Source organism: Xyrauchen texanus, chromosome 10, assembly GCF_025860055.1.
Source record: "Xyrauchen texanus isolate HMW12.3.18 chromosome 10, RBS_HiC_50CHRs, whole genome shotgun sequence".
NCBI classification, from domain to species: domain Eukaryota; kingdom Metazoa; phylum Chordata; class Actinopteri; order Cypriniformes; family Catostomidae; genus Xyrauchen; species Xyrauchen texanus.
In genome coordinates, this window is record NC_068285.1 from 15,905,282 (window position 1) to 15,929,159 (window position 23,878).

Below are 23,878 nucleotides of genomic sequence, written 5' to 3' on the forward strand. Positions count from 1 at the left end.
TTGTTTGCTGTCAATCTTCTAAAACATATTTTTGTGTTGTAATCTGCCTTGGCTTCTCATCTTTGCCATCTTGTAGTCACCCTCAGTCTCAACTTTTTCAGTGTCTCCCGATTTGTCCAGGAAAGTGTGTTTTGGTTGGCTGGCTGTAGTGGCTTTCAGTGTTCATAGTAGAGATGAGGGCACGTAATTTCATAGTAGAAGAAAGAAAATCTAAATAGAGTTAGAATATTATATCTTTAGGCTGCCAAAACAAGCACAGATTAAAGAGTTGTGAGTGACAGGTGCTGAAAGAGTGTGGACAAAGAAGAAAGCAGAGAAAAATATGCCTTCTGAGTTTCTGTAGGGTATCTTTTGTGTGTTAATAAATTTGCTTTGATGTTACTCTTAAAGGAACTGTTCACCCAGAAATGAAAATTCTCTCATTATTCACTTACTCTGATGCCATCCCAGATGTGTATGACTGTCTGTCTTCAGCAGAACACAAATTCAATTTTTTAGAAAAATATGGAAGCTCTGTAGGTCCTTATTATGTAAGTAAAGGGTGCCATCAGGCATTTGGCGGTCCAAAAGGCATATTTAGGCAGCATAAAATTAATCCACACGATAAAGTCCAGTCTGATTAGGGCTTTCCCCTGATTGTCGACTGTTACTGTTAGTTGATGAGAAGAGTCTTGGTCGACCAAGTTTTGATTGGTTGGTTGGTCGCAGGGAGAAAAAATAAAACTCAGCAGGAAACCGACGCACACCGGTATTACTGCTGGTTGGACGCTAGGTGGTACTATGGTGTAGTTTTCGTTAAGCAGGGTTGGCGTTAATCCTACACAAATTAAAGCAAGGAAAAAACTGGAAAAAAATAAGTGCATTAAAAATGTGTGTTGTTTGAAAGATGGCTTTACAACAGTTGTTACCATTTCTCTGGTAAAGAACCTGCTTCATCAGTGCATTATCTACCGGTCGGATATTTCGTTGTCCAGGATAATACATCATGTGTGTGAATACATATGTTTTGTTCCCTCTTTCAGGATAAATATATATTTATATATATTAGGGCTGTCGATTTAAGGTGTTAATTCAGTGCGATTAATTTGATAAAAAAAATAACGCGTTAAAAATGTTTACATAATTAATCACAATGCCCCCGGACCATAATAAGGAAGATTCCTGAGAAATGCAAGCTTGTTATACCACCTGTTTACTCCAGAGGGCAGTAATTGAAATATCAGCTGTTTGGCAACTAGGGCTGGGTATCAAAAGATTTCGATACCGATACCTTGATTTCGATACCGGTTCTTAAACGATAAATTTTTCGATACCAATTTTATGAAATCCATTTTAACAAGATTACAAACATCAAGGATAAGTACGGTTTAACAAGATAACTAGTTTAATGTGAGTTAAACTTGATCAGTTACTGTCAACCATTAAAGCAGTTTTAGCATCGATTTTGTTATCTATAGCTGTACATCCAAACAATATCTAACGTTACGTAGGTCCCAGTTTATAGGACTATGTCACCGTGCACAGAAATGTTAATTTAACATGTATACAAACATGTACCACTACAAGTTAGCCAAATTTTTGTTGGTTTGTTTGCTAAACGTTAACCTTACCTGTCCCAGTCATAGCGCTGCTGCATTCATCAGTAGTTTTGGAGGATAACTCGTGTGGTGGGCATGTTCAAAGAAGCTCTGTGGCAGGACGCTGAGAGGATGACTGCACCGGCTCAGTCTTCTTGCAGTCGAAGACGGAGCAACTTTCGGCTCTTTAAGTTTATTCCGTGCACTGTCAAGTGCTTCATCAGATTTGTCGTGTTGCCGGTCTTGCCAGCAATTATCTTGTCGCAAATTTTGCATCGAGCCTGGTGAAGTGTAGCCACACTTTTGATCTTTTCCACATCTTTTACATCTATAGTGGTTGAGACGCATACACACTACAGCCTCACGTGTGAGCCACGTCTCTGGCCGTAACTGGCGTAAACTAGTGTTTTTACTTGATACCTAAACACAGCCATTCACCGGCACTTTTAGATTTGGGCACATCTAGCATGCTACATGCTTATCACTGACGTTGACGAGATTAACCCCATAGGTATCGAAATTTGTTACCGAACGACTAGACATTTTTTGATACTTGATTGTTTAGAGGCAATTCGGTTGATGCCTAAAATGTATCGAAATCGATACCAAGCCCTAGTGGCAACATGCAGTTTATACAGTGCAGAAAATAACCCTTCAGCAAGCAGCATAACACAAACATGCATTAGGTTCTTGCGTTCAAAACACTTGATGGATATCTGAATATTTGTGTATGTATATATAATTTAAAGATAACTATGTATAATTATTTCATCATTATATATTGAATTATTGTTATATGATGGGCTTTCTCAGCAAATATTTGTATATGCGATTAATCACGATTAATTAATCGGGACACCATGTAATTAATTTGATTAAAAATTGTAATCGATTGAATCCCTAATATATATATATAATTATATTATATATATAATGTGTAATCGCAATATCCAATTACATCGGCAGCCTCTGGGCTGAGGGATTGTGGATATTCTTGATTTAGTGATTTTACAAAATGAAAAACTTAAATACATTTCTAAATTCAAATTGCGCTCTAAATAATAAAGTGATAAAAGAGTAATATATATATATTACTCTTTTAGGCAAGTATCCGTCTTAACATGCAGGTGGAAAATTACTTAAATGAATACATAAAAACAATTATAAATGTAAAAATAATAATTATAATGATGATAATAATCACGGTTAGAGGTGAACGTGTTTTTGCATTTTATGTTTTAATCACAGATGTATAGGCTGCAGAGTTGCGTTCACAATAAACTGTTCTGTGGAAATAAAGTGAACTGAAATCAAAATACCTCCTGAGCTGAGATGTCTGAGGTCATATTTATAGCACTCTCATGGACGATACTGTTCTTGCAAAAAAAAAAATCAGAAGACAGAAACAAAGAGTGAGAACCTTTTACATGCGCGTGCTCCACGAGACTGCACGCCAGAACCTTTTACATGCGCGTGCTCCACGAGACTGCACGCCAGAACCTTTTACATGCGCGTGCTCCACGAGACTGCACGCCTCCGTATCGGCGCGTCATATAGGCACATAGACGGCTTTCTGTTATCTGTTCTTAATAATATAATAAAATGTGTTTCTTCAAGCGCGTGTTGGTATGTTAACGAGCAAATTATTTGTAATATTAACTTGATAATAATAATAGCCTAATAATAATAATAATGCTTTATTTATTGGGAAAATGACCCAAATATCGTCTTGACATGGTCAGAAGGATCAGCTATTGGCGATCACTCTGTCCATCGTTGATCCCAGAGATCATCGTCTGTTGGCACAACACTAATGTGCATTTCTCTCTATAAATTAACAAAATGTTCAGACAGACTCCTTGCTGGTTTTTCCGACACATTCAGAATCATTACTGCTTTTGCCGTTGTCGCTGCGGCTTCCTTCGTGCGTGCGCTTGTAAAATGTATATTTTAAGGCTCATTATTACGGTTTAATATTTCTCTGTATCGTAGAACAGTGTTGGCAATGTTACTTGCATTTTTTCTCAGACCTGGAGCATAAATAATTTTCTGGTGCCCCCAAATATATATATATATATATATATATATATATATATATATATATATATATATATATATATATATATATATACAGTGAGGAAAATAAGTATTTGAACACCCTGCTATTTTGCAAGTTCTCCCACTTGGAAATCATGGAGGGGTCTGAAATTGTCATCGTAGGTGCATGTCCACTGTGAGAGACATAATCTAAAAAAAAAATCCAGAAATCACAATGTATGATTTTTTAACTATTTATTTGTATGATACAGCTGCAAATAAGTATTTGAACACCTGTCTATCAGCTAGAATTCTGACCCTCAAAGACCTGTTAGTCTGCCTTTAAAATGTCCACCTCCACTCCATTTATTATCCTAAATTAGATGCACCTGTTTGAGGTCGTTAGCTGCATAAAGACACCTGTCCACCCCATACAATCAGTAAGAATCCAACTACTAACATGGCCAAGACCAAAGAGCTGTCCAAAGACACTAGAGACAAAATTGTACACCTCCACAAGGCTGGAAAGGGCTACGGGGAAATTGCCAAGCAGCTTGGTGAAAAAAGGTCCACTGTTGAAGCAATCATTAGAAAATGGAAGAAGCTAAACATGACTGTCAATCTCCCTCAGACCGGGGCTCCATGCAAGATCTCACCTCGTGGGGTCTCAATGATCCTAAGAAAGGTGAGAAATCAGCCCAGAACTACACGGGAGGAGCTGGTCAATGACCTGAAAAGAGCTGGGACCACCGTTTCCAAGGTTACTGTTGGTAATACACTAAGACGTCATGGTTTGAAATCATGCATGGCACGGAAGCTTCCCCTGCTTAAACCAGCACATGTCAAGGCCCGTCTTAAGTTTGCCAATGACCATTTGGATGATCCAGAGGAGTCATGGGAGAAAGTCATGTGGTCAGATGAGACCAAAATATAACTTTTTGGTCATAATTCCACTAACCGTGTTTGGAGGAAGAAGAATGATGAGTACCATCCCAAGAACACCATCCCTACTGTGAAGCATGGGGGTGGTAGCATCATGCTTTGTGGGTGTTTTTCTGCACATGGGACAGGGCTGACTGCACTGTATTAAGGAGAGGATGACCGGGGCCATGTATTGCGAGATTTTGGGGAACAACCTCCTTCCCTCAGTTAGAGCATTGAAGATGGGTCGAGGCTGGGTCTTCCAACATGACAATGACCCGAAGCACACAGCCAGGATAACCAAGGAGTGGCTCTGTAAGAAGCATATCAAGGTTCTGGCTATATATATATATATATATATATATATATATATATATAAATTGAATTTAATTAATATCATAAACTTGCGACTAGTCGATTAATGGCTTAAATTAATGCCTACTAGTCGATTAGGAAACTCTTTGGTCGGGGGCAGCACTACTTCTGATGCAAATCGATAGGTTGGTGTGAGAAACAAAATGATAATTAAATCGCTTTTATTTTTAAATCATTGCTTTTGGCCAGCGCTGGGTGACTTTCTGAAATGAACTAACTCTCACCTGACGTTCATTCCTCTGTTGTATAGAAAGTGTGTGCCTCCGACTCCACGCATGAACGCACCATACCATTTACGTCAATGATGCGTCGACTGCTGGCAGGAAGCGATTTGTTTTGTCATGTGGATTGCTTTGCTGCTTAAATATGCCTTTTGGACAGTTAAACAGCCAGCAGCCTGATGACACCTGTTTACTGACATTTATAAGGACCGACAGAGCTTCAATATTTTGTAAAAACCTTAATTTGTGTTCTGCTGAAGAAAGACATCTGTCATACACATCTGGGATGGCATCAGGGTGATTGAAAAATTAGAGAATTTTAATTTTTGGGTGAACTATTCCTTTAAGAAATGGCTATATCCTCTAGCTCTCTTTAGTTTGAGATTTACATTTACAGTTATGCATTTGGCAGACGCTTTTATCCAAATTATTACAGGGACAATCCCCCCGGAACAACCTGGAGTTAAGTGCCTTGCTCAAGGACACAATGGTGGTGGCTGTGGGGTTTCGAACCAGCAACCCAGCAACCTTCTGATTAACAGCCCTGTGCTTTAGCCACTACACCACCACCACTCGAGATTTAGTAAAGTGACATGATTAGGGATGTCCTGATACAATTTTTTGGAGAATGTAAATTATTTTTTTCTGAATTCCATATTACACATCTTTTTCTGTCAATTGGTGTCTAAATAAATTAATTCATTAACTTTAATCAAATAGAAATATATTAATACATTTTCAGCATAATATTGTATTATTTTTAAGTGCTTTCATACAGAACCTCACCGCACAATCAAGAATACAACATTGGGGTTATTTTTGGTGAAATAAAGTGTTGCGCAGCGGAACATCACAGATGAGAGATATTTCTTAAATATAATTATTATTGATTTATCATTGTTATTATTATTATTTGTAGTACTGCTACATAACTATGCAGTAGTGATATATTTCTTGTCAGGTTTTATTTTGGAATGAAGCCCTTTCCGTTTCTGTGTTTTTAAAAAATATATATTTTTAAATTTTTATTTACGGTAGCTTCTCACCTCTGGGAAAGCAGGTCGCTAGGTGACTCGGTATGTGTTTCATTCAGAAGTGATCAAACCTTTGCCCTATTCTGTTGAAAGACTTCATCCACTGTGAGAGCTTTGGAGGGTTGAAAGGTGTGTGGCTCAAAATAAGGTTATGTAATACTGAACTCACTTTTTAAATATTTTTTATTGGAAAATCTGTTTGACACGATCTCACATCATGACTACCATGATTGTTATTCCCATCGAAGTGCCCTTCGGAGGCTGATTTATCTGGTTTGAATCGCAGGCCAGTTTGATCATTAAACCACAAAAGACTGCTATTTAATTAAATGCATATGTAGTCTGTATATGCTGCTCGCTACAAAGTGAATAGCGCTCTACTCACTGTCATCTGCTACAAACAGAGCATGCAATGCTAATGATGGTGTGTTCTGCAAACATAATATATATATATATATATATATATATATATATATATATATATATATGGTTTTCCATGTATGAGCAGCACATTCATGCATTTACTTTAAAGTGTGGAGCACATGCAAACTTAATTATCTAATTAAATCACAGCTTTGTGGGTTAAGAATCACACTAGGACATAATGGGATTTTAATTTGTGCACTTAATGTTTACACAATGACATTCATACGTCAGATGTATTGGTTTTTGGTATTGAATAATTTGAGTACAAGTACATGAAATCAGAATCAATTTGTTTCTGTAGCTCAACCGATAGAGCATTGTACTAGCAACACCAAGTGCATGTATTCGATTCCCAGGGACCACGCAATAATATGTATACTTTGAACATTGTAAGGGGCTGTTCACACCAAATATATTTTTCCATCTGTCTGTGCTGCTTAAAAAAATAAAAAATAAAATCCTATGTAAACATGCACTAGGTGAAAAAAAATTTGCACCACGTCTCAATTTTTTTCAGCGTATTGCACTGGAGTGCAAGTTTAAAATAATTTTAAATCTGTCCTGAAATGCCTGTGTTCTGTTTTATTAATGGTGCTGCGTCTAGAATTCTTAGCAGTGGGAACGACCCCCAAGCCTACTTTATATAAAAATGTCTGCTAAATTTGTAAGGGTAGTTGACATTAAATACTTTTGGGAACTTGACCTGTCCTGTTATACTCTCATCTAAATGTATTTTGAATATTTTGTCTTTTATAATTGTTATGCATTTCGGGTTATTAGAGAATGCATGGATATTTTGTACGTTTAAGAAATTAATTTCACACCGCAGGAGCAATTAAAATGAATCGGTGAAAGCAAAAGGTGATTAAAAGTGGTGAAAAAATTGCAATTAATTTCCCTTATTCATTCCAATCAAGTTAAATTAAAATCTTGATGTTCATGGACGTCTTATGCGACAAATACCCATAAATGTAATTGTAAAATGTTGGTTTATAAGTAAACGATAACCCACTTGCAGCATTTTCTAATTTGTCCCGCTTCCCCTCAAGACTTTTCCCGCAGCCATTTTACAATACAAGGTACCATTTATTTTTGGCATCTTCTCAGCAAAGAGCGGAGGGACGAAAATGTGAATAACACAGTAACAAGAAGTGGAGTACGACCCAAAGCGCTGAGGAAATAGGGGAATGCTTGTCACTAAGGGAGGGACTGACAAGGAAAAAATACGGAGGGAGGGTGCACTCTGGAAAATGTGTTTTCGATTAGCAGGAACACAGCGACTCTAGTTTGACCGCTTTAATGCTAGATTTCCAAGTGAGTGTTACCAAGTGAGTGAATGAGTGAGAGGATGAAGAGAGTGACAGAACAGGGTGAAAGGGTAGGTCGGGCAGAGAATTAGTGAGGTGCGATTTTTGGATTGCAGTAAGTGAAACGGGCCAGGGTGGATTGAAGAGAAAGGGCGTGTTTAAGTGAAATGGGGTGAGTAATTATAGTAAACATTGAGAAGTGAGTGGGGGAAGAAAGGCAGGACTCCAAGTTCTGGAGCTAAGTTTATAGTTGTGGTGATTTCACAGAAAATGACTACCCCAATATAAAAGACCACCACTAATGAAACAACACTCTGTAAAATGCTCTCAAGAGCTCTGTTTGGTGCCGAGCGCTAAACAGCCGTAACCTTACGTGTACTGTTCAAATGACCTAGGCATTCTTAATAGACTTGTATAATGTAGAAGCATTTGGTCTCAGTAGGGCATAGAGAAACTATTCAGTTTTTTACTCTCAGTCTTTCAATCTCTCCGTGGCAGTCATAAAAATGGCTTGAAAAGCTAGATCCTCTGTCTCCCAGAGAGCCCTTTATCCTGAGGTCACTGCTCTGACTCGCCTCTGAATGACTTGACCCTCTGAAAGCACCTGTGGCTGGCGTGGTACTAAATTACTTGTTGGCCTTTTGTTTTGGAGGTGTGTTTGGTGCATAAGGTTACTTTTGTCATGCCCCTAGACAATTTTTTAATTTTATTTTTTTCATTCCAAAAGTTTACGGTCTCTCCATTTTATAATCTCAGTGAATTTGTCAGAAACTATTAAACAGGGTTGTAAAACAGGACTGTTATTTCTGTGTGAACTTTACAACTTTAAGTTTTCAATAACAATTAAAAACTAACTAATAACAACTACGCTGTAGTTGCGTAGACGTCATTCGGTCTTGTGTTCAATTCAGATATGGCATCTTTGACAGGTTGACATCAATGATATTCTCTTGTGTCTTGTCATTGATGTAAAACCTGGTGCAACACGTCTTCTTGACATGCCATATTTAAAACTGAACAAGATTTGAAAGCTAGTTTTAGACTAATGACAATATAAAGTGTGTATTCCTTTTCAATATAGGATTCATGTCTAAAGAATGCTTTCATTATTATACAAACTGTTATCAAGGAAATGGGAGTGCAGGACTAGTCAACTAAATGGTTGAAATTCGACACTGGAATTTTTAGTTGGTCAGTATTTTTGCCCATTAATCTGTTCAACATTTTTAAACATTCACGTTTGGCTTTATATTTTTACAAAGGATGCACTTAAATTACTTTGTCATGTTGATGTTACATTTTAAATATAATTAATAATCAAATTATTTAAAAAGAGGATATCTAGAGCAGATGTATAAAGTGTTTCATTTCACCTCAGGCCGCGTGTGCTTCTGTTCTCTCGCAAGATGAGCAAACTAGCTATGAAATCACTTCGGTGGTGGTGCAGGAAGCAGATTTTCGAAATGTTGTCGCCATGGATTTTTTCACATTTGAGTCTTCTTTATATCTGTGCATGCAAGTTGTTTTCCCAATGAGCAGACAAAGTGCAGGATAAATGCCTCAGGTGAGTCAGGTCACGTCTTTCAGAATTTTGTGAATTCTGTTTAGGACAGGCTACTAGGTTTGCTCTTATTGGTCCTGCACTGCATATTCGTTGAATTGTTTTTAGTAAATATTGGCTGTATTCGCTTACGTCGATTCAGTGAATGTGTGTCATGTTCTATATTTAATGTACAATGATGATAATGCAAGCTGGAATTCATTTCTGAAAAAGGGGGAGGAATCCCCCCTTTACATGACTCATATTGCTCATAGCACTAAAACATCTGAAATGTTACAACAAACTGAATTAAATCTCACAGGGGAGCTATTTTTTCTCAATTCCTGTATAGGGTCAGAAATCAACTTTTCCATTAAGGGGCAATACCTGCCCCTGGAATTGATTTTCAGGGGCATTTTTTCTAACCTTATAAAATGACATCCTTTTATGTCAAATACTTAAAACAATTAATTCAATTTTAAAATGGCATGTTTCAATCATTATAAAATCGCATGATCGCTACATTGCATTATTTGCATTGTTACTGAAATGGTTTTTTTCTCATTCACATATTTCCAAAATATTATAGCTATTAAATTAACATTTAGCCTACAAAACTTTTGCACCGACACAGAGGAGATGACAGCATTTCTCCAGATGTGGAATGAGGAGCGTATAAAAAAACTTAGCAACTCCTTCATGCCATTTGAATAAAACAATGCAATTCTAAACATTTAACAATGAGCAGTAGTCAGAGATATGAGTCATACACTAAAAGTGGTTAATTTTCTGTAAAATTATTATTTTATCATTAATAATGTTTTATTTTTAGTGCAGGTGTATGACATTGAACTGACGCATGCTCGTCTGTGTGCGTTTATGGCGCAAGCACCCACCACTGGCTTGCACAATGGACAGCACAAAAAATTTTATGTGAAAATTCAAATGAAGATCGCAATGTATATATTTTGAATTATAACAGATTGCTGGGGTATTTTTTTCCCCTAGAGCCCCCGTTAATTTCTAACCCTGAATGGAACTCTAGAACAGGTACTCAATTAAAGCAAATGTCTGGATAATAATATGTTGCTTAAATGGTGTCAGTAGTTATATGGCTAGGAAATTATGTATCTTTTTTTAATAGTTTTTATAACTTGGCAAGTTGGCAGCAATAGTACTTTGTACAACAACAAAAAAGGGGGTGGGGTGGGGGTCCTGATTAGGACTTAGGGGCCCAGATAGATCTATAGTAGTGGGGTTTGAGAGGTCTTTTCTACCAAAAGATTAAAATATTTAATCTTAAATCATCAGTCAAGGGCGCTTGCATATGAATATTAAAAGATAAGATCAACAATTCGTTTTGAATTTGATTGACAACAGTCCAGTTTTTGTGTTGGAATATTTTTACATTAAGAATCTATGGGACATAGGAGGCCTTTTGACAGATAAAATAATACTGTGGGTTCAGGGGTGTCCCCTGAGAGAAAATGTATAAACCGTGGCGGTTCTAGCGTGTATGGCGCCCCGGGCGAATTTAACCACTGAAGACTTATGGATTACTTTTATGCCTCCTATGTCATTTTTAGACCTTCTGAGTTCTGGTCACCATTCACTTGGATGGTAATGACCAACAGAGCTGAGATATTCTTCTAAATATCTCAATTCGTGTTCTGCAGAAGAAAAAAGACCCCTACAGGGTCAATTATGATTCTTAAAATCTATAAGAACAAGAAACAATATAGCCTAACTTAGGGCAATTTCCTCAAAAGCTTAAACAGGTTGACTAAATAGGATAACTAAAAGGACATTTGACACAAGAATAAGACTAAATTAAAAAAACAGATGACAAAATTAACACTATTACTCAGTTGTCAGGTCATTAGAAGTGTATTAATGCAAAGCCAACATTTACGTTTTCTTAATGTCACTTTTTTGATCAGTGTGGTACCACCTCCGCCTCATTTTGAGCCAGGAAAAACCCTGTTAAATGGTGCGTACAAGTTAAGATAACAATATGACTGAAATGTGTTTAGAAAGCCCAGTTTATATTCATTGTATTTTGTGCAAGTTATTAAATAGGTTTGTGCAAAAATTGTTATAAAGACTAATAATGTCTCCACTATAGTTTTTGTTAACTTAATATACAGTGTTTCTGATTGACAAAATTGTATTCCTTGTTGAGTTGTGAAGTTGGTTCATGAAACTCCCAAGTCCCTTGGTGGGTCTGTGTCCTTCATGCATGTTTTTAACAGCTTTGTTTTCCCACATAGGTCTTCAGCTTTATAAACGTATTTGCAGAGTAGACATTGAAAGAGCCAATGATATTCAAACACCTTGTTTAGGGTTTGAATGTTCATCAGTGATTTTCAAGGTGCACAATGTTATTTGACTGTTTTTATGATAAATGTAGCCTTTTATGGTTTAATTTAATCTAGCCTTTCTGTGCCCTTAGGTAAATCATTCAAAGTTGTATTTGTGGTTGTGGTTGCAGTGACCCATGTTTGCAAGGCCATTCTATGTTAATAATTAAAATAAAGGTTAAGACTATCTCAGAAATGTAGCTAATTTGTCTTTTGGTCTTAACACCCCCATCCTCTGTCTTTATGTCCACAGTTTGAAGTGAGAGGGCTGACCACTTCGGAAGGGACAAGATTGCTTTAACCCACCAAGGATTTTTTATTTTTTTTTGAACAACTGCTATACCCCCTCCCCCTTCCCCTTTATTCCACTTTCTTTTTCCTACCTGACATCTTCTCAGTCCCCCTGTGAGAAGCTATACAAACTATTGAGAACATCCTGCCCCACTCAAGCCCCCCTTGTTCCCCATATCACTGATGGATCAGAGGACACAGGGGGGGCCCTCCACGCCGCCCCCCCTCCCTGCCAATGCCCCCCCAGTAGAGCGTGAGAAGGAGGGTGTAGGAGGAAAGAAGGACGATGAAGAAGAGAAAAAGAAACGAGAGAAACCAAGAGACGGGTTGCAGACTGATACTTGTGGTGCTGAAAGTGTGACAAGTGACCTGCAGCAGCCACAGCCTCCACAGTTCTCGGTCAAAGAAACCAGTTACTCAGAGGGCAATGTAAAACTCAAGATTGGTCTGCAGGCCAAACGCATGAAGAAGCCTCCTAAGATCCTGGAGAACTATGTCTGTCGGCCAGCCTTCCGAGCCACTGTAAGGCATAGTGGAGGCAGAGGCGGAGGGCGTGGTAATCGTGGGGGCGGAGCCAGTGATGGAAGCAGCAAAACCTCTAACCCACCTTGTGGAAAAGGAGAGAAAAGCCCCTCTGTCAACCGAGGAGCCCCTGTTTCATCTTGCGCTCCTGCTGCCATGTCTGCTGCACCTTCTTTTCCTCCTCCCGTTTCCACCAGCCCAGTCACTTCTATGAATGGGAGTGCTCCAGCGAAAAAGGTACTAATTTGAAAATGCAAACACAGTATTTCTTCAATGTCTTAAGAATTGTAAATGAAGAGACTAGAGGGAATTAATAACATGCATCAATTCCCAGTGTCCATTTAAATATGGCAAACCAACAGTGGCATGACTGAATGGGATAGACAAACTCTCAAGTATCTCTCACACACCACTTTCCTTTGTGTGGTTTCATCAGATAAACAAGCTTTGCAAATCTTCCCACATTTTCTTAGTCTCTTCAGTGTTTTCCTCATTTACTGTATGAAAAAAGATAAAAATGGTCCAAAATTCCATTAATCAACCAGAATTTTGTGACGTTTTACAAATAAATTATAATATATAATAAACATGCATAATTTAATATAAAAGTTAATAAACATAATTTGTATAAAAGTTAGAATTCAGAACATTTTCCAGTTAATGTGTTCATAAGGAACTCGATAGTTTACCTGAAATTGAATTTACTCACCCGAATGTTGTTCTAAACCCAAATTAGTTTCTTTTTCCATGGAACTTAAAAAGAGATGTTAGCCTCAGTCATCATTCATGTTTATTACATCTTTTGTGCATAGAATAATAGTAAATGGTGACTGAGTCTACCAGACAAACATCTAATTTTGTGTTACAAAGGAAGAAAGGAAGAAATTAATTTGTGTTTGGCACAACAGAAGGCTGAAGGCAGATTTTTTTCCTTTTTTGATGCACTGTCAAATTAACTGTATGTTACAATGTAGCTGTGGCTTATAAACCTTATTTTCTTCTATATATTTAGGGTCCTGCAAAATTTGCTTCTAAGTCAGAGGGAAAAGCTGATGTAAAATCTGCTGCACCTTCAGAGAGACCCATAAACCTTCATTGCCCCGTAACAGAAAGCAAATCACTCTCCTCTGTAAAGAAAAGCCACGTTCCACAAACCAACTCCACCCCTGCCCCAATGCCACCAACAAAATCCCCAATTGCAGTATCACCACAGAACACCAAAACAGATGGGATCCTAAAAAATCCTCAGTACAATTATGCTGATGGACAGAAGGAGCAAGAAAGAGGGGTACCAGCCTGGGGTGCTCCTACAGTCACAGAGAAACTTGCTCAGCTCATAGCTACATGCCCGCCTTCAAAGTGCCCTAAACCGAAAGCTCGGAAGGTGTCACCAGCTCCAGCACACAGTAGCTCACCTCCCTTGATTTCTAATCTGCAGCGCCCTGAACGGGCTATGGCCAATAGGAACACCTATTCCAGGGCAGGGCATATTGCCCAACCACCACCTGTCTCACGACCCCCAGGTCGACCTTATGGGTCCAAAAATAAAGACAGTATCCTGGAGAAATTATCTGGGACCTCTAGAAAAGAGGAATCAGATGGACTTTCAAAAGGGGTTACTAGTAGCAACAGCAGCACAACCACCACCACTAGTACTGCACTGTCTCACAGCAGTAGTTTGATAACAACCACAAATGATATCACTGATAACAGTTCCACCAATGGAATTAAATCTCAGTCTCGTCTTGGGCAATGCCCATCTCATTCTTCCTCCATGCCTTCTCATTCTTTAACAACTTCCTCCTCCTCCTTGGAGAGGATTGAAAATGCAGGCAGTTACTTTGGTTTGCCAGGCTCCCTAGGATCACGACATAAAGCGAGTCCCTCCCAAATAGAGGAGTTTGCTGAGGAAGACAAAGAGTGTGACAAAGAAAAAGACATATACAGTCCTAGAGATTTAGGTGAGGGCTCAACTTCAGCTGTTCCAGGGAAGCAGGATGCTAAAGAAAGGTGTTCTCTGTCAGCTCCTCGAAGTGAGAGGGGTAAGAGTTTAAGCCCAGTCAAACGTAGTCCCAATCAGGAAAGTCACGTTAGTGGGGTGCCAAGTCCTGCTGAGTCCACCAAATGCACTATTTCGCCTTCTAACTCTTCTGGTGCCAGCAGGAGCCCACCACCACTATGTGATGACACAGGGGCTATATCTCCTGCTTCACCAGCCGAACTGGATTCTAAGCCTCTTAAGAAACGGCGTGGACGACGACCTCGCTGGACTAAGGTGGTCAATCGCACCCTGAAAGAAGCTTCTTCTAACCATCAGAAACCAGACGGACCTTTGCTTTCAGGGCTTGACCCCTCATCCCCTATTCGTAGGCCTGTGGGAAGGCCTCCTAATGCTAATCGTGTACCCCTTGTTGTTTCAGAACTTTTTGCAACTCCACCCAAGAAGAGGGGACGTCCCAAGTCCAAAATGCCTCAGTTAGATGCACCTGCACATGGTCGTCCCCTAAACAAACTGCCCCCCTCAAAAGTCTACACCATGCTTAAGTCAAAAGAAGAGCAGGATCCCCCTGTTTTGCACCCTGAAGTGGACTTGAATCCACCTAAATCCATGGCAAGAAAACGAGGTCGACCCAAACGTTTACCTCCAACCCTTCCACAAGAAACCCAGCCTCCAACTCTTGCACCTGAGTCAGGGGATACTTCAGTAGGTGATAAAGCTTTTCGTACTAAAGGCAATGGGCAGCTCATCATGAAGTCGATCATAGGAAAAATCAATAAAATGAAGACAGTGAAAAGGAAACGGCTCCTCAATCAGATACTGCTTGGGTCAAACTCCGGGCCAGAGCAGGATGGATCCAGAAGCAGTGGAGTGCCAGCCCCTGTGGCTGCTACAACACAGTCTCTTTCATCACTTGCTGCTACATTTGGGGGCAAATTGGGACCCCAGATCAATGTAAGCAAAAAGGGGACAATATATATAGGTAAAAGAAGGGGTCGTAAACCAAAAACATCAGCTAATCTCACCACAGGTGCCCCTATGTCCACTCCCGAACTGTTCTTGTCCCCAAACACGTCCTCCCCACACCATCCTAACCAGTCACACGCCTTACAAAACCAGCAACACCAATCTGAGGTGTTCCCTTCCCCATCACTCTCACAGTCAAGTGGGGGCCAAAGTCCCATTAGTGATGCCAGTTTTGTTGAGCCTGGTTCAGTGCACTTCACATCCCACTCAAACTATAGCCATTCCCATCAGGGCCACCACTCATTCTCCTTTCCCCCACCTACTTTTTCAGCCCCATCTGCTCGCACCATAGGAAGCTCCACATCAGCTCACCCATCTCAGAAGAAGTCTTCTTGCAGAGGCTACCACCATCACCACCACCACTACCGGCAGCTCTACCATTATCGAAAGTTTTCTCCTCCAAGGCCACTGTTGCCCACATCCCCTGCTCCACTTAGTGAGTTAAAGGAAGCCACACCTTCCCCAGTCAGTGAATCACACAGCGAAGAGACAGTACCCAGTGACAGTGGCATTGGAACAGACAACAACAGCACCTCAGACCGCGGGGAGAAGGGAGGTAGTGCCAGTGGCTTAACTGGTGTAGGGGTCCAACAGGGTATGGCAAGTGGACTCCTAATGCCTGGTGTCATAGGATCATCAGTGGGAGTTGGAATTGGACTCCCTTCCAGAGGTAGGAGGAGCCATTCATCTTCAGTTCTCTTGGAACGTCCCTCACCTACACCCTCCCCACTGGGAGTGAGAGCGTCACCTGACCCAAGAAGACCACACCCTACTGCCCCATCTTCTGCGCTGGTTGGACACAAAGAAAAGCACAAGCATAAGTGCAAGCGTCGTGGACATGGCTGCCCAAGCTATGACAAACTGAAACGACAAAAACGTAAACGCAAGAAGAAGTACCTTCAGCTTCGTTCGAGGAGGCAAGACCCACACTTTTTGGCTGAGCTGGATGAGATCTGTGTGCAGCTCAGCGAGGTACGAATTGCTCATCGCACACCTTCACTTCGCCTGGGTAGCAGCTTGGGTCTGGGTGCTGGAGCAGCAGGCATGGGTCGTGGGTCTGGTTTGGGCAGTGCTAGGGCCAGCAGCAGCCTCGGAGGTGGAACCAATCCACCACCTCGTCACTATCTGCATAGAGACCTCTTGCCCACCATATTCAGGATAAATTTTAGTGGATATTACTCACCCCACCCAGCCTACCCATGTGATTCACTTCATTATGTCCGGAAACCTGACCTTAAGAAGAAACGAGGGCGGCCACCTAAGCTCAGAGAATCTATATCAGAGGTACCTTATGTACCTGGGCTAGGCTTTCCCCTCTCCAGTGGAGGTTTCTATCATCCTACTTATGGTGTCCCATACTCTTCTGCTCCACTGGGACTTGGCTACTATCGTGGTTATTCCCCAGCAAGTGCCCTGTACCCCCATCCCCACCATCAGGCTCCCCACTCTGGCCCATCGCACCATGTGCATTCCCCCTCCTTCCCTCCACCTCCGCCCTCTTCATATGTCCATCATCATCACCCATCTCATCTGCTTCTTAACCCCTCCAAATTTCACAAGAAGAAACATAAGCTGCTTAGGCAGGAGTATTTAAGTGGGGGTCGTTCATCTGTACTCTACCCTGCCATGTCGTCCGAGCTTTCATTTGGCTGGCACCACAAACACAAGCATAGGCATAAGCACCGTGATCGATTTGGAGAAGAGGAGGGTGATGATGGTGGTGGAGCTATAGGTGGTGGAGGAGGTAGAAAAATAGGAGGTGAGGGCTTGGGGGCAGGAAAAGGGGAGCAAGGAGTTGGAGGAGGAAATGTAGAGTCCCTTCAACGCTGCCGGTATGGTCGAGATGGCTCTGCTGACTCCAGTGCAAACAAACAAGCAGCTGCTGCTTCTGCCAACTCTCCCTCCTCCTCCTCCACATTCTCTGCAGAACGGCACAAGCGAAAGGAGGCCTCTATGTCTTGTCTTGGGCCTTCACGGTTGTCTATGAGTAGTGGAAGCCGGGGGCATCATCCTGTTGACTCTTGGTTCAGGATTGGAAGTTCTGATACTGATTACTCCAAACTCTCTAGAAACCAGTCCCTTTCTGGGTCTGGTACGTTCTCTGAAGGATATGCACAAAATCAAGTGGAGTGCTCAGAAAGTGAGGAGGAAGATGCCACTTCCCCCCTTGAGGAGGTAGAGAACAGCCACCACACCAACTTGTTTGCATCTGCACTAACTCATAACTCCTTCAGGGGGAGTCATGGCAAAAAAGGTGGAACGCCAGAGAGTCCTAGCCTCTCGTGGTTGGACCGGAAAATGAGAAGGGATCGTTCCACATCTGCAGAGAGGAGAGAGTTGGGTAAGGGAAAAATCTTATGGACTAATGCTGATATTCAAAAGTTTATTGAGTAGTGATTGACCACTTGATTGTACTGATCAATAATCACAGTGCATATGTAATGGAGTACAACAATGCCCATTTCAAAACATTTCGTTTTCAAACAGCTGAATGCAAATCTCAGCATGAGCTTCCTTGGGTGAACCAAATTTAGTTTGTCATTGTGAAGGTTACAGATTAATGCTGTGAAGTGTAGTCACTTGCCAAATATAGCTTTAAGTCAGTGTCCTCCATAATTCTGTGCTGAAATTTTATTGGACATCACTTGCTTCAGTGCATGCAACAAATTTATGATTAGTCTCCAGCGCTTTCTGTCAGTGTTCTGTATTGATTTCAGGGTCAAGCCATAATACAACAGCATTTTGCACAACTAGTGGCTTAAAGTGGCTGACACAAGAATGGTTGAATCTGCTGCTTGTTTTTAAAGGGATAGTCCAACCAAAAATTTAAGTTCTGTCATTATTACTCATGTTGTTCAAAACCTGTATGACTTTCTTACTTCTGTGGAAGACAATTCTTCCTAACATCATCTTCTGAGTTTCATGTCAGGAAAAAAGTCATTTGGGATTGAAACAATTTAAGGGTGAGTAAATGATAACAGAATTAAAATTTTTGAGTCAACTACCCCTTTTAAAATCCAAACATGTTTGAAGATTAAAAGATTAAAAGTCCTATAATACATAATACCTCCCATATTCCTTTAAATGGCAACAGCAAAAAAGAGTAATGGCTTTGCAAAATCTTTGTCATTGTCCTTCAAGGCCAATAGTATCAGTAAACATTTTTTACTTTAGATTTCTTGTTATCCTCACTCTCACATATACACACACCTGCTTAGGCATAACGGGGCTAAACTATGTGAAATGGACTACCTTCTTTTTTTTTTTTTTTTATAGACAACAGTCTCTCATGCTTGGATGGAAGGACTGTGTATTTGTGTATATGTGCTCATGCATAGTGGGTCCCTAGTGAGACGGCAAAGTATAGTATGTAATCCAGGATTAGAGCTCAGGACATGAGGTCATCCAATGGTCATTGACTGCACCATTAATTCACTGTAGCGGCAAGAAAGGGAGAGAATCTGATGAGAATGAGTAAAAGAACAATAATTGCTGGAAGAAAAAGGGAATGTTAAAAAATGTGAATAAGGCAGTGAATAAGATTCGAAGGAGGAGTAGATGAATTGAAGCCCAAATCATTGAACCTAAGTTGTACATTTCATTGTGTAAACCATACTGCACCATTTGTGATATGACATGATACTGCAAAGACAAGAGTGAAAACATTGGAAAAGTCTCAACTCGTAAAATACAACAAGTACAATAGTTTCACTCACAAACTTGTGTTTAGCTACCTCATGTGACACTGATTATTATTTTAAGGTCTATGCACTGTAGGGCTGGGCGATACGATGATGTGATTGGATATCGACGGTGTCTTACAAAGATCCCGATGTCGATTCCGAACAGACATGATTGACAATATTGGGAAATGGCAAAACCATGCATCTGGGAAGTCGCCAAATATATTATCCTGTTGATATGGTCACAGAGTTTTTGAGTACAAACCATGAAAATGACATACCTGAATTTAAATGGTTGTATTTACTGGACCCTTTGGAGTATGGACACAGTTGTTGTATCTTTAGAAAGAAGAATTACAATATGTTGTTATTCTTTAAAGTTAGAGAAGCTCAAATTTATAGTAATGGAAATATTTTGTGCTGATCATGTTTTCTAATCTAAAAAAACTATAATAAAAGTGACGTCACTGCCGCATGCTTTACAGAAGTCATAAGAAAACATCCATGCGAAATGTTTTCAACAGATATTTCAACAGATTTATTTGTAAGTAGAATAGAACAAGTTTTAATTATTTTACTGAACAATCACTTGTTTCATGGAAGAACAAAAACAGGAATATTGGGTTAAATATTACTCATCCCCCAACCCCACTCAATCAAAAAATGCACCCCCATCCAAAAATCCCTACAAAGTCCCATTCAAAATGTTAAATTAAAAAAAAAAAAAACACTTCTCCCTTCAAAACGTCCCATTAAACATGCAAATCTTCCTTCTAGCAATCCTATGCAGTTTTGCTCAGTCAGTGGGCTCTTCGTGGGCCTCATCAACATCCAACAACACGTCCACTTCCTCAACTTCCAACTCTTCCTCTTCAGTGTCACTTTCCAGCCTTGTTGAGGATGGCTCTGTGTCAGGCTCAAAGAGCCTTAGGTTTGCCCGAATGCCAACCAGTTTTTCCACTCTTACATTTGTGAGCCTGTCGTGAACCTTTGTGTGCGTGTTCCCAAACAGCGCTATTTTGGCTGTGGTGAATCACGTGCCAAGCATTACGCGTCACCATGGAAACCATGGAAACCATGGGGGGGGGCATCGCGATGTCGGCTAAACATCGTGATGTCTGTCAGCCATCACGGCCCAACCCTAGTAAGAATACTAATGTAATGGCATGAACAGATACATAAATAGTAAGGCTAGCTAAATATTGCAGGAGGCAGAGAAAAACAGCCACATGAGGTAGCTAGCATCTGCCTTATGTGGTAAATAAAGTTATGCTAGCTTATTTAGCATCTAACTTATCAGCATTGCTACTAGATGAATACATTTGTATGTGATATTTGCAATTTAAACATTTAATAATATATTTCCCCATAATATCATCAAAACTTACTTCACTTTGTTTAGTCCACAGGCTCAAATGTGTGCCTTCAATAGTCTTGTGCTTTGGGCTTCTGTACATGTGATGGAGGCATGCACAGTGCCAGTAGGGGGTGTGGTCTCAATAGCCATGCAGTAAGCAGTGTTCTATGTGCATGTGATTGAGGAATGGCATGGATATTCAAGTGTATTTGAATGGCATCTGTTTGTTGTAGTCAAGATTATGCTAAAATATACTTTCCTCAACTATATTTAAGTTCCCTATGAAGAGCCAACCCTCAACTTTGAAAATTCCCACTTTATTCCCGTTTATTTCCATAAATTCCTGTTAATTCCCTTAAATTCCCATTAATTCCCATGGAAAGTTTCCATCTTTGACAATTCCCAGAATTTTGCAACCCTAATTGTGAACACAACTCTGCATTTTCAGTAATGTATATCTTTATAATTTAATCACTTTCATCTTTGTTTCTTTAATACAAAGTAATACAAGATATGATCACCTTGAACCTAAAATTGAGTATTATTATCTTCTCTTTTGGCAGCATTAACTGTAATACCAAAACATATTACAAACACAAATTCGATAACGCACATTTGGCAGCATTATTTTGTGAACACAAAGGAATTTATTAGGCTTATTTATTTTGATTATCATTGTCTTTACATTTATAATTGTATTTAGTTCTTAATCTGTAGGCTATTAGTAATTTTCCATCTGCATTGATGGATGCTTGTATGATGGCAAATGGGGCCATTGGAGATGGTAAATGTTTGGATTTGGGGAGGTGTTTATTTGACCACTTCATTATTTTAATGCTTTTTTCATTTAGTTTAAAGTGCAATTTGAATTTAGAAATGTCGTTTAAGTTTTTTGTGTTTCAATAAATAAATAAATACAATTATTAAAGCAAAATCAATCAAGCAAAAAAGTCACCGACCCTTGGCAGGTGGGTTGACAATATAATCGGCAATTATCACTAAAAAATCTTTACATATCGCCCAGCCCTAATGCACTGTGGAACACTGTGTTTGGTCTCGTTTCAAACCAGGATCCTCTGCTGTAACAGTATATCATTTTCCATATTCTGTTTATGTTTCATTAAGTAATACTCTAAAATGATTGCCACCAAGTAACATACATGTACGTTTGTCTCATTTTCATGTATGACTTAATGAAACATTAACAGAATATGGGAAATGGCACATGGTTGCTTGCAGCAGATGATCCCGATTAAAACAAGCCCCAAAACAATGTAACAAGGTGCAAAGATGTTGAAATAATCCTCACATTGTGACATGAGCTTTGCTTGTAACAACAATTATAAAGAGATACAGTCTGGAAAAGTTTTGATTTATTATTGCAAGGTTAACTGAGTCCTGTTAAGAAATACTGTCAGTATCTGGAATTTTAGACTGGAATAGACAAAGAGAGTAATGAAATGGTTAAGAAAGAGGAATTGTGACAATGAAATAGAAAGATGTGGAAGAATGGGTCTTTGATTAATGGAAAGATAAGATGGACAGTACAAAATAGACTAGACTGTTTTGATAAGGACTTAGGCTGAAACTAAGTTAATTAAAGGAATAATGGAGGATAAAGGGAACAGAGCTAATGGGGCCTTGCTAGCTGCTTTTGGTAGCTGCATTTTTTGCTGAATCTGTAAAACAGTTATTTTCTGCTGCTTCAGAATTTGTTTAGTAGGAGATCAGGAGATAGATGCATAAATTGGATTATAGATGAGGTTGCAGGTTATTAATTTTAGAAATGATGTCCCAGTCCATTGTCATATACCTTCTTATAAAGTCACCCCTGTATAAAGAAAATGAACATCCCAGTTGACTTTGAGAGTGTTGCTTTGTTGAAAGTCATTTGCAAGATGCTGTTATCTGCATTGAATGTTGCTAGATGTCAAAAGTGGGGCATTAAACAGATACACAGGCTGTTTTTTGTTTTGTTTTGTTTAGTTTAGATTTACTTTGTTGTTTCTCTGGCCTATCCTGTGATAGACATATTTGGCTCAACTATGTGTGTGTGAAAATTGCAAAAAAAAAAAATCAGTTTCACTTTTTATAGTTGCTGCATTTGGCCTTTGTAGGGCAGTATTCTATGAAAGCAGAATAAGTAAATATCAAACCCTCTGTCTTTTTGTTTTCTCCTAGGGAGCATATCTGGCACACAGAACCGTGGTGGCCAATCCAGTGTCCCAGAGGTTTCTGATGGTCCCCAACACAGACACCACCATCACCACCACCATCCTCCTTTATCCCTGTCTCGCTCTTCCTCTTGCCTCTCTCATTGCACTCTTGACCAGCCTGGAAGTGGGGCACCTCTTCGCCCTTCCAGCTGCCAGGCCAGTCCTTCCACATACTCTTCCCAACCTGCATGCTTTGACTCCTCCCCTTCCCACCACTCCCATCGGTTAGCCCCACCCCCTCCCAAAAACAACCTGCACCATGTGAACAAGATCCTTCGTGCAAAAAAGCTGCAGAGGCAAGCACGCACAGGAAACAACGTGGTGAAAAAACGGGGTCCAGGGCGTCCCCGCAAACACCCGATTCCCTTGCCTTCTCCATCACCCCCATCACAACCGTCTGAACCAGAGAACCACCCGGTACCTGACAGGGACCAAGGAGGTTTACTGTGGGAGGAAGACACTGTGGTTGATGCCATTGAGTCAGTAGTACAAAGCCATCGCAGAAATGGACGTAAGCGAAAACATTGGGAGAGAGAGACAGACGGAGGTGACGAGGAAGAAGAAGAACTAGAGGAGGAGAGAGAGGAAGTGGAAGAAGAAGAAGAACAGTCAGCTGCTAGAGAAGAAGAAATTACGCCGAAAGCTAGAACAGAAGGAGGGAGGGCTTGGTTGACACAGGATGAAATGCATTGTTTTCGCAGGTATGCTTTAAATACTAACAATGCATTGCTTTAAACAAACTCATGTTTTTTAATAAAGAATCAAGATAAATTGTGCAGTTAATGTTCCCGACATAAGTGGACCTAATTGAACATGAAGTTGAATGTATATGGTGCATGACTCATTTTTAAAGTCAACATGAAATTGACCCTGTTTACTTTTCCTAATAAACGTCTTTTGAGCACGATTCATCAATGAAACATGTTTGTCTTACCTTGCTAATATTTAATGCAGTAATTTAATGCTGGTTAATGTAATAAAAGTGA

The 23,878-nt window shown here is 39.9% G+C and overlaps 1 protein-coding gene across 1 annotated transcript in view; it reads left to right on the top strand.

Annotated features, from left to right (window-relative positions):
* LOC127650286 (histone-lysine N-methyltransferase ASH1L-like) overlaps nucleotides 1–23,878 on the top strand; it is a 54,069-nt gene that overhangs the window by 2,196 nt on the left and 27,995 nt on the right. The window contains exons 3-5 of the mRNA XM_052135604.1: nucleotides 12,052–12,848; nucleotides 13,624–17,977; nucleotides 22,858–23,593. Of these exons, the coding sequence (XP_051991564.1) occupies nucleotides 12,273–12,848; nucleotides 13,624–17,977; nucleotides 22,858–23,593 (5,666 nt within the window). The 5' untranslated portion in view covers nucleotides 12,052–12,272. The remainder of the gene's footprint in view (nucleotides 1–12,051; nucleotides 12,849–13,623; nucleotides 17,978–22,857; nucleotides 23,594–23,878) is intronic.